Below are 11,880 nucleotides of genomic sequence, written 5' to 3'. Positions count from 1 at the left end.
AAAAGGAAACATAGCTTAAAATATATCAGGTACAATTGAGTGGTTTATGTAACTTTGGGATTGCTTTTAGGGTTTTAAAGAAAATAAATATGTCTGCCGCTCCAACAGGGGGCAGGAAAGAACAGTTTGTAATGAAAACTACTGTAAGGGCGGCTGAACAAGAGTTTCCAAGTGTTTTCCCAAAACGAAGATGGCGGTACAAGAAACAGCTGCTCAACTATCTATGGCTCTTAAGGTTCAAGAATATCCAACTTTGAAGGTTTGTAGTAGCTTTCCCCCCATTATAGCACCCTGATCAGCCCGACGAAATAGGTCATGTTGGTCTATGTTGCCTGTGTGTTAACTCATCTAGTTAATACAGGTGTCAACAAAATGATCCTCAGTCGAGAAGTGTTCGCGTATATTCAGACAACTAGCTGGCTAGCTAAAGCTAAATAAGTTAGCAAAACAAGCCAGAGAAAATGAGTGCTGAATATATTTTGAAGGGTTTGACAAGTACGCCAAGGTGAAAAGTGGCCCAGTTTATTTGTTGCCTGATTAGCAGCATCAAGAAACGTTAGTTAGTATTGTTATCTTGTTTTTCTTAGTAAGAAGTCTTATCCAGAGATATTGGATGACACTAAGATCGGTCCTTCGGTCCTTATACCATCTGCTAGCCTCCCCCTGCAGGTAATGGATGTTTTAGCTCGCTGCTGGAAGAGCTAAATGGTGTCTCGCTGGTTGCTATTGCTGTCAAGAAGTAGCCAGTTGGCTAGTTAGCTACTAGCTAATATGACGTGAGATGTGCTGTGAAGTGAGGAGATATCTCTGTAAACTAATGTTAGCTTACCATCAACACAAGCACATAACACATATCTAGCTAGTCGCCTGGTTAGTTACTTAGCTAGCTAGCTAACACTAGTCATATACACATGGATTCATTTAAGAGTGGTCGGGTATATAGGTATCTAGCTAATTGTCTATGATGATACCAACCAGTGTCCGGCGTTAGTTAACGTTAGCTACCAAGCCAAAGCAGGCAGTGTTTTAGACAGATCTAGCAGCTACTAGTCATACACACTGGAAGAATGCACATGCTTGCGAGCCTCAGCTCAGCTGAACAGGGTATGTGTGCACGCAGTTGAGTATATCGCGTTAAATGTCTTAAAATGCATAACAGTGACTGATCAGATTGGACGAAATTCATGCATACACACAACCTCTCCGTTTCGGAACATATTGATAGCAATATATTTGATGGCTGGCATACCACCTTTGTTCTCTGCGTCACATGTTTTTTCTACTGGTAGAATCTAACAGTTATAAGTATAACGCTGATTTGTGTGCATTTCCGTATTGTCGTATAAACTGTACATGTTGAGTTCAGTCGTATGCTTTGTGTTTAGGCTAAACACGGGAAATTGATTTCAGTCATTTTTTTCTGGTACTGTGCACGCAAACAGAATTTCAATGATACAGATTCATCATTGCATGCGACCAGGTATAAGATGGCAACAAAACAATCATTTGCATCCTGTGTTGAAAACATGGGATCGGGTGTGGATTTTTTTAAAAGCCTCGTTGGACCTATTGATGACGATGATGTGGCTGGTAGTTTTACCTGATCACAGTCAGTGACTTTGATTTAGTTAGCCTAGCCTTTGTATTACAATTGTGTAGGTGTGGTGAATGATTGTTATGAAATTAGGCTATTGTCCAGATTTAGCGTTTTGATATTAGTACCCTAAATATTAGGTTGTCACAATTTTTGTTAAATATTATAGTAGCGATTTAAATAAGATATAGACCTAATTAGGGAATACAGCCTTACAGCTAAAATTAATTTTTTTAATGTAAGATAAAGACTGCATTTTCAGTATTCACGTTCATATGAAATTGTGCTGAGTTGGTGCTTTCTGCATCAATATTTTACATTATGACCTGAAACAAGGATCTTTGTCATTTAGCCTACTTAATTAGACTGGACTGTCGAGATTGAGAATATTAAATAAGCACAGCAAGGTTTCTCTTTGGCAAGTGGCAGCAGGAAGTGGCCGCTCTACCATCCGGAAATAGCACGTATCGCGAGGGCCACTTGATTTTGGTACTTGGCTCTAACGACAGGTGTCCAAAAACAACTCCCTTTGTGAGCATCGGCCACTCGGCTATGCTAACCACAACTCCACACCTATTAAAAGTGAAGTGTAATTTGAAGGATTTGTGGAAATGTAACTTTTTGTTTTTGTTGTACTGGGTGGACGTGTGTACCCAACCGTTGTTAAGTTCTGACTTTAGCGGAATGCTATGTGACGGTAACAGTCGGCTAGTTAACCCAATGTTCCTAGATTATAGCAGACGTTCAGGGACATGGGCTATAATAGTATGCAGTTATCGAGAGCGTAGTAAGTAAAAAAAAAAAAAGAATTATTCAAAAGGATGTTATCAGTGTATGTTCATAGTATCGACACCCTCAGGGCAATTGAATCGACGAGAAAAGTAGGCTTGTGCAGGTTTCATTTATTAGCCTATTATTTATAGTTGCTTATCCTATGACCATTAGTAGTAATATAGCTAGAAGAGCTAGGAGGAAGATCTGGTGACTGTCACCATCGGCGTGCTGAGTTGAAAGCCAACAGCTTCAGGCGCCAACCACGAAACATTAAAAGGATGTTTTATTAAAATGTGTCCGTGTTATCTGGACCATCGACGTGATTGGCCTGTTAATTCCACGAGAAAAGTGGCCTTGTATTAATTTACATATTTATTGTTGCTTAACATGTATCCCAACTATTGGCCCATGTATTAGTTAAAATACATTAGAATTATACAAGTGAATCTCCGATTTTGGCGGTTAATTTAAATTCGGTCGTCCAGGAATTAGCTAACTGGCGTGAAAACGGTAAAGTGTAGGCTACTAGCAAAATTTAAAAATGGCTTTCGTTAAACGCATCATTCAGAGTATTACGGAAACTCAGTATAAACAAGTAAAAGACTGCCACAAATTAAGACTGCTTAACCTTTGCCAGGTAGTTGTAGATTAAGTAATAGTTGTGACCACTTCTGGGTGATGAGTCTTCTTGTTGCCTATTGATAAGTTGATACAAATATGTTTTATGCTCTAGTTAGCCTATGTGAGATTCTCCATATTTGGCAAGTAGTTATATAGGGTTGTGTGTTTGGGAATACGCGATGACAGGGGTTATTTAAAGTGGTGTGTGAAAGACTGGTTCAACTCAGCTAACACTCCACTTTTAAAGTCACTTGCAGAATGGCAAAGCTGCCCACTGGTGCCACTAATGGTGTATGGACCTGAGAGGCCGATGCCAATGGCTGTCAGTTCCACATGTTCACAAGTGGCAAGTGGCTTAAACAGTTGGTTCTACTTTTGAGAGGCAAATGCTGATGGTGTTCAGTGGCCAGTGTCACTCTTGAGAAGCAGATGCTGATGGCATTCATGGTGGCTCTTGAGTGTTGACTTTCAATTCCACATACTAGTGCTGACAACCACCAGATCTTCCATGTTCTATTAAATTTTAACTACTAAATATTATTTACAGGTTAAGCAACAATAACCAGCACAAGCCCAGTTTTCTTGTGGATTTAATAGGCTAATTACTCTGATGGTCTTGATAACATGATCATATTTTCATAACACATCAGATGTTGGCTTTCAATGGCTGGTGCCACTCCTGAGAGACAGATGCAGATGGTATTCAGCTGGCTGGTACTGCTTACAGCAGTTGCCACCTGAAGCTGATGGCTTTCAGTTCCACCCATGGGTGCTGAGTCACGAGATCTTCCTCCAAGTTCTTATGTTTTAACCTATATTTATGTTGGTATGATGATCTGTTAATTATCTCATTAGCAAGCATGCTTGTAACATGCTTAAATTGCTCCTAGCACTGATATCCATTTCAGTAAAACATGCTTGAATCACATGTAAACGAAAGGGTGCCTTAAACAAAGAACAAATTTTTACAGCAAATCTGTTAAAGATAATTCATTTGTTCCTGCCTGTTACAATTAATATATGATAATTGTCTCAAAAAGCCAAAATATAAGAATAGTTATAATTTTACATAGAAATGGGTGTCGTTTTCTATAACAACCCAGGAACCTAACCTCATTGAAATAATGTAATGTAGGCTAGCTTGAGAATATCATAGTAGGGATAAATAAATTATACTTTATAATGGATATTGATAGATTTAAACACCCCCGTATAGTGTCAGGTTTTAAATTGAATAGTTTTTGTCAGTGAGTTTACTGAGGACCTCAGTTCCTAAATTAATAACTCTTATGGTTAATAACTTAATGATTGAGTGTACTTTAACAATGGTAAACTATAACCTTAATATGTCTTAAAATAAGGAGAAATAATTGGTAAATCATGCCTGTTTATTTTTCTTGACAGTAAATAATGTGGAATACCTAGTGGGGGCTCACAGTGCTCTGAGAGCTGGGGTTAATGGCTTCCTTATCAAGTAAACATGAAAAGTTTGTATGTTTTAAAGTAACAAATGATGTGACTTACAGTGTGCCATCAATGTACAACTGGCAAGCAAAAGGGGAAAAAAAAGTTGCGTATTGCTCTTGTAACCACAAAGTAGGTTCTAGGATGATATTTGGTGGGTACAAAACTCATGAGATTTTCATGTACACTACAGGTTCCTTATGAGACCTTAAATAAACGCTTCCGTGCGGCTCAGAAGAACATAGACCGGGAGACTAGTCACGTGACCATGGTGGTTGCCGAGCTGGAGAAGACACTCAGCAGTTCCTTCCCAGTAGTGGATTCTGTGGTCTCACTTCTGGATGGCGTGGTTGAAAAGCTAAGTGCACTCAAAAGGAAGGTCAGCTCCAAGATCATACTTTTCTTATTAATATGGTAAACAAAATTTCACTAGCCAGAAATTTTTTTTTTAAATCAACTAAACATTTAAATCTGTACACCTTTAGTGCTTTCTCAGTGAGGCTGATCAGATATTTGCAAGGAGCTAACTATTAAAGTGCTATGAGTGGAGAAGAGTTCTGATAGGCTGATCCCTTCTGAAGGCGGCTGAGTCCATTCAGGCAGAGGATGAGAGTGCCAAGCTATGCAAACGACGCATTGAGCATCTGAAAGAGCACAGCAGTGACCAGCCGGCCAATGTCAGCGTGTGGAAGAGGAAGCGTATGGACCGAATGATGGTGGAACATCTGCTGCGCTGCGGTTATTACAATACTGCAGTTAAGCTTGCGCGCCAGAGCGACATCGAGGTGGGACCACTCTCATCTCAGTACCCATAATGGTGGCTCACCTAAGAAACTGGGCTTATTACTATGGCATGTCAATAATCACAGCAATATTTTATTAAATACACTGAACATAATATGAAAGTTTTGTAGTTTGAGTGAGGAATGAGACTTTGGACCCAACAGTGGGTCCTTACAGTGTAAGAGGTGGTTGAATAAGAGCAGTCTTATGAATTTTAAGCGTTTCTAAAAATATTACCTCAAAGTGTAAAGAGCCGTTTGATTAGACTAAATTAGTGGCTCATTTTTCACTCAGGGTTTTATTTGCAGTTGGTGGGTGGGTTGGTTGCTTCCCATTGACAGTTCATTGCTCTGAACATATTATTCTACTAGGATTTGGTCAATATTGAGATGTTCCTTACTGCAAAGGAAGTGGAAGAATCCCTTGAAAGGCAGGAAACATCGACCTGTCTGGCCTGGTGCCATGACAACAAGTCTCGTTTGCGGAAAATGAAGGTAAGCCTCTCCTGGCTTGGTAGGTTTGAATTTAGAAGGATTACCATGTTTCCTTCATTCCTTACAATATACTCATTTTGACTTGAAGCCAATACATTTTCATCCATCTTCAGTAGTGTAAAGATCTGTTAAGTGCATATCACGGATTGGGTAAGCTGTTTCGTAAAGTTATATTTAAATGCAGTAAAATTGTAAATGCATTTTATAATGCAGAGCTGTTTGGAATTCAGTTTGAGGATCCAGGAATTTATTGAGCTCATTCGACAGAACAAACGCATGGATGCAGTAAGGTATAGTAGCACGCAGGAATGTTAAACATCCATCTTAACAGGTTTATTTTGTGAACTACCCATGACCTTACAGAAGAAGTAAGCATCCACTGCACTTTGAAATTAACTTTATTTGCTGTAGACATGCACGGAAACACTTCAGCCAAGCAGAAGGTGGGCAGCTGGATGAGGTTCGGCAGGTGATGGGCATGTTGGCTTTCCCGTCTGACACCCACATTTCCCCATACAAGGCAAGGTTTCACACCACTCAAAGTAGCCCTTTTCTAATAATGAACTTCCATATAGATCTATAGTCAAATGAAAAATATGGTCTTTAGGCATTGAGAGTGGTGGGAGGTTTAAACCATTTGGAATGCGCTGCTTGTTTCTTATAGGACCTTCTGGATCCTGGCCGCTGGAAAATGTTGATTCAGCAATTCAGATATGACAACTACAGATTACACCAGCTGGGAAACAATTCTGTGTTCACCATCACACTCCAGGCTGGCCTTTCCGCCATCAAAACCCCGTATCCTTTCAGCAACAGCTTCAATAGCCTCTAACATGTCTCAGGTGACTTAGCAGGCATCAGAGAGAACTGACATCATTCACTTGAAAATTGCATGTTTGTTTTAAGGTGAATAGTTCTTCCAGCAGCCCAATGATGCTAGTTCCTGTCCTTAACTATTGGGTCACAGGCAGTGTTACAAAGAGGATGGTACATCGAAAAACCCAGACTGCCCTGTATGCAGCAAGTCACTAAACAAGTTAGCCCAACCTCTCCCCATGGCCCACTGTGCAAATTCCCGTCTGGTGTGTAAAATCTCAGGCGAGGTCATGAATGAGAACAATCCACCCATGATGCTGCCTAATGGCTATGTTTATGGCTACAATGTAAGTAGAGCGCAGTTGGAGGACCTTCTGGTTATCTAGCCTTCTCAAATCATCTTGTGAGGGCTTGTAAAATGCATGGGCAATTAATATTTTTTCATTCTTTTTGCTTCTTTTTGCAGTCCCTCTTGTCTATTCGTCAAGATGACAAAGTAGTGTGCCCCAGAACCAAAGAAGTCTTCAATTTCTCCCAGGCTGAGAAGGTCTACATCATGTGATGAGACCTCCAGACGGTAGATCTTGGTTCTTTATGACACCACCCTGGGCTGGATGAATGCCAGGGTGACTAGTTCAAGGGCCTCAATTCCCCAGCCCATATTCCATGAGACTGAATTCAGTTGACAACATGCCCTCTGCTGACCTGCAAAACCTTTACCGAAGCAAAGGTTTAGAATCAATTTGAGGTTTTACCGTGCAACTGAATGGTAAAAATAGGGAAGAATATCTGTCATTTCACAAGGTTGATATTTTGGCATTTACTTTTTTTGGGGTTCTTTATAGTTGTGTGGTGAGGACAAAAGGACATGACTCCATATCATATACCTGAGAGATTCTCCTTTTTTAAAATGTGTTTAAGAAAACTGACTATTCATTGGTTTTTCATCAAGGGTGACCATTTTGCATCCCTCTTTTTAGACAGATTGTGACAGGGTCATAATTGGGATACCTTTCTAAGGCCTTGTTTAAGCACCTGTGAAATCTGTTAACATGTTGAATACTGGCACATTTTAACAAACTTGCTCATCCATACAGTTGCCTGTTAGAAAGTATAGTAGCATCAGTGGCAATATTTCTCACATATTTCTTGGTTGGTGTAACTAGGTGTAGAAGGACATCATGATCTGTGGGTAGCTATCTGTAAAGGGTTGTTAGCTGACATTTTACATTACATGCTGTGTTAGACGTATCAGTGATTGGTAACAGCATTACTTGCAGTACATCAAATAAAGCCTTGTATTCTCATCATGACCAAACTCATACTGTTAGGTCAGGTGTAGCAGGATTACATTGTGAGCAGTGTAAACTTTCAAGGTTGCTTTGTAAGGAAATCTATATGTTACCACACAAAACATGATCGGTTGTGACACTATCCATGACTTAATGCCAAATTTAGTGGTGTATTTGGGATTAAAGATGCATTCATTTACCAGAGTGGTCTGTGGTGTCTGGATCTCAGGTTAGATTCGTTTCATATACAGTACACTATATGGTGTGACGCAGTATGTCTTCATACCTCACAAGGCCGTTACTTCAGATTTCCCTAAATAGGCTGTCTTCCTATTTTGTGTTAGGTCTAAATAGTAAGGGCTACATGGGCTTGGGACTGATGTGGTTCATGGTTTTAATCAGTCACTTGTCAAATGTTATTTTAAGTGTGTGCTTCAGATAGTTAGTTATTTCATGGTAATTTAAAACAAAATAATAAAATGTAATGCATCATTGGTCAAGCAAACGTTTTCTATTTTAAAGTCTCAATTTTTCCCAGATTTCACTGGAGCAACTGCAGGGTAACTGATGGGTAGTCTATGACCACCCAGGCCCTACTTTCTAAGCACACCACAATTTTTCCTTTGTATTGGCAAGTTGCTTCCAAATGTGCTATTTTATTGTAAGTGTGGAAAAGCTACCTAGATACTTCTCCTGCATGTGTATATTCTTAGGCTAGTTGAGTTGTTCATGTCTAGTCACCAATAAAAAATTAATTTGATTAAATCCTGTCTGTCTCTGGAAAAAAACATTTATGTGAAACACTAATTCATCAGTCACACAAGGTTAAAAAAAGATTTGGAAAACATTTCATTTTTAATAGTTGTACAATCAACCTTGGTAGCTTGATCTGATAAAGGAAGAATTATTAGTCACATGTAGTTCCAATTCAGGATTACGGGGAAGTTGCATTAATAACAATGATCATGGATCCGTGACTTGATGGCAGAAATTGGGTGGTTATTATTCAAATGCAGACTGAAGACCCACCTATTCGAAAAAATATATTTAAATGACCACTGACCCTACTCCTATATAACTGAAACTAGTATTTATTGTAGGGTTGTTTATTACACTGATGCTGACTAACAAACTAGTACTTATTGTTTATTGCACTTATCATTGTCTAAGATAGAGGTTATGTATTTTGTACCTCTAGGCATCAGCACTGATCCCTGTATTTCTACGGTATTCTAGTATATTGGACTCTACCCTGCTTTACTGGCTAGGATGTATTCTATGAGTAAATTATAGCCCTTTTGTAAATCGCTCTGGATAAGAGAGTTGACTAAATGCCGTAAATGATTATTAGATTCAAATGGGGGTAAATGAAAAGCAGGCTATTATGTTATAATAAAAATATGTTGACATAAGTAAGTAAAAAAAATCCAAATTCATAACGGCAAATAAACTTAAACTGCTACAAAAAGACAACGTTTTGATCGCGAGCAGAGTAGCTTTGACGGTTATCTAGCTAACGCTAGCTATTTACCCAGCTGGAGCTGGACTGTTAGCTAGCTAATTTAATAACACGGCCCCATATATCGTAAACCATGGCAAGTAAGTTGTATGTCCTTGCACGCCTTTTTCTTACATTCTGATTATAAATTTAGCTTTTACTCGTAGTAGGTTGAATAGTGATTGAAGACTCTGACTCACTGCAAGTGAGCTAACTAGCTATAAAGATTACTTTTCTACCAAAAAGGGGGAAAACTGCTAGCTAGGTTAGCTGGGTAGCCAAAGAGCCTCTTTAATCTTAATGTAGGTTGCCAAGAATTTGAAACTATGTACCTAACCTAGCTATCTAGGTTTCTGAGGAAATATTTTGACATTTTTTAACTTAAAAAAAAAAAAGTTAAACTGGTCAGATTTGACCCGAACACAATAGGAGGGTTAAATGTGCTTTTACAGGATTGAACTGAACAACAGAAATATTCTGCAGCAAATATTTATCTTGTAAGACTGCTTTGGCCTTCCGAGTTTCCAAAAAAATCTGATCCAATTTGGGGGAATCATGTTTGACTACATTGGGTTTTGGCCTTTGGATACTATGATTGGAAATGAACTGGTGCAGGTACACTGAAGGGAAGTTTTTGAGCTAAGAAGAATGCATTTCAAATAATGATATAAATGTTGCATATTGTGCTTCTCTCACTTTTCCCACCTATGTTGAATCCTGTACCTTAGCAAATGACACACAAGAAGTGCAATCATTTGCCAAACGCATAAAAATCGTGAGCATCAAAATCCGTGACTGGCATTTCCTGTGTTCCTTGGGTAGAGTCCTTGCTCTCAGATGGTTAAGAAAAAAGACACCTGAGGTAAGGTGCTCAACTTCTTTCAGTTGACTTTAGATCAAGGCTTAAATTTAAAATGCATCCATCATCCATAAACCAGGAGGCAAGGGAAACCTTGGCTTTGCTGCTGCCTTCGTTTGCCTGTGGCTGTGTGGAGAACAACGACTTTGTTTCCTTACAGGAAATTCTGCAACAGGTAGGATCATTGTTCTTTGTGTGGAAAGATCTGTCCTGTTATATTGTTCTTAGTGAATCATCATAGCCTAAGAGCTTATTTTGGTAACCTGTACATCCCCATCTTTTTTCTCAGTCTCCATCTTCCCTTGATTTTTTTGTGTTTTGAAAATATTCTTTTCCTAATTTGTAACATATGAAGCATTGTGAATGCGGTAGAAGGGGTACAGACTGTCTATGCTTGCGTTATTCGCTGGTGTTCAGAATGAGAAGACAGCATTTTAGTTCAAGCGTAAGGATTGATTTAATATTGTCTGACCAGTTGTGTCAATTCCACTTCGGTTCATTGGTTCAGTCCATTTGTTAAGAAATAAATATGGTTACCCACTTGAAATTGTACTACTACTTCCCTGCAGTTTGAACAGAGCACTTCACACAATGGCCCAAAAGAGCAAAACTTCATCTTAGCATTCTGGAGCACTTAATGAAAGCCCTCAAATGGCTACCTCTTAATTTGATGTCAACCAATACAATACAATATAGCCACAAGAATGACCTTGGTGTGCTCCTAGTATCCACCACAATTGATCTCACTTTTGAAGTTATTGTGTAATGGAAGTAAATTATTGTAATTTTATCTGATGTGCATTGCACAATTCCTTTACCATGCAAATGGAGGGATGGGGGAGTGCTGGAAAAATCTTTAGAATGTACCAGATTTCATTCCCATATATTTTCTCTCAGATGGATGTGAATGTGGGGAATTATGATGGCTTTACTGCAATTCATCATGCCTGTCAGAATGGGAAGTTTGACATGGTGAAGTACCTTATGTCTAAAGGAGCAACTACTCAGCTAAGAAACCGATTTGATTGCACCCCCTTGCAACTTGCCATCAAAAACACGTAAGTGATTAGACAATTTATTGTAAGAAGTTTGCTTAAATCCCTGTACTATAGATTACCTAAAAGGGGTTGTTGTAGCAAACATTCCAACAGGTACATTAAAATTTGAACTCATTGTAATTAAGAGCTTTGGTGTGTACTCGATGGCATTGAATATTTCAGGCACTTTAATATAATTAAAATCTTGAAGCTGAAGGGAGCAACCATTACCCTGGAGCCTCTGCGCATTGCCATGGATCTTATCAAGTCAGTTCCTCTCATTCTCTTTGTTCAGCATTCTCAGTGCTTCCATCATGCTATAAGTTTGGTCTTTGTCTCTCTGCTGATCAGGGCAGTCAAGACTGCAGACTATCAGCTTCTGCGTGCTTGGTATCTGGCTGGTGTGAACATGGACTATGGAGATTATAATGGAAGGACGGCTTTGCACACTGCAGTGAGGAACAAAGACCCATACATGGTGACAATACTACTGGAGTATGGAGCAGTCCCTTTGGTATGAGCCAAGCAAGCACATACCAACTGCTTTTTTTAGAAACACAGAAAGACCTGAAAAATACACATCTTCATCCCCCATCTCTGTTTCACTGTATTGCATGGTTTAACGGGTATTTCATAGCAACTGTTACT

General features: G+C 39.1%; 1 protein-coding gene across 2 annotated transcripts; it reads left to right on the top strand.

Annotated features, from left to right (window-relative positions):
• Positions 1 to 121: 121 nt before the first annotated feature.
• maea (macrophage erythroblast attacher, E3 ubiquitin ligase) lies at positions 122 to 8,603 on the top strand. 2 transcript variants are annotated; one of them, XM_081699296.1, is made up of 10 exons: positions 174 to 259; positions 588 to 669; positions 4,647 to 4,832; positions 5,035 to 5,238; positions 5,608 to 5,730; positions 5,944 to 6,020; positions 6,142 to 6,250; positions 6,395 to 6,528; positions 6,698 to 6,893; positions 7,013 to 8,603. In XM_081699296.1, the coding sequence occupies exons 3-10, from the start codon at positions 4,722 to 4,724 to the stop codon at positions 7,106 to 7,108; spliced, it is 1,050 nt and encodes a 349-aa protein (XP_081555422.1). In that variant the 5' UTR covers positions 174 to 259; positions 588 to 669; positions 4,647 to 4,721; the 3' UTR covers positions 7,109 to 8,603. The 2 variants fall into 2 exon arrangements, with proteins under 2 accessions (XP_026857947.2, XP_081555422.1); XM_027002146.3 differs by lacking the exon at positions 588 to 669 and having other exon boundaries at positions 122 to 259.
• The last annotated feature ends 3,277 nt before the right edge of the window (positions 8,604 to 11,880 follow it).

Source organism: Electrophorus electricus, chromosome 16 (assembly GCF_041902795.1).
Source record: "Electrophorus electricus isolate QZ-2024a chromosome 16, ASM4190279v1, whole genome shotgun sequence".
NCBI lineage: Eukaryota > Metazoa > Chordata > Actinopteri > Gymnotiformes > Gymnotidae > Electrophorus > Electrophorus electricus.
This window is presented reverse-complemented; position numbering and strand designations above follow the sequence as displayed.

Bases quoted from the DNA above. Each gene is read 5' to 3' on its own strand.
- maea (XM_027002146.3), top strand. From the start codon at position 191: ATGGCGGTACAAGAAACAGCTGCTCAACTATCTATGGCTCTTAAGGTT. The intron at 4,833-5,034 runs GTCAGCTCCAAG...TCCCTTCTGAAG, and splicing joins TAAGTGCACTCAAAAGGAAG to GCGGCTGAGTCCATTCAGGC. The intron at 5,239-5,607 runs GTGGGACCACTC...TTATTCTACTAG, and splicing joins CGCGCCAGAGCGACATCGAG to GATTTGGTCAATATTGAGAT.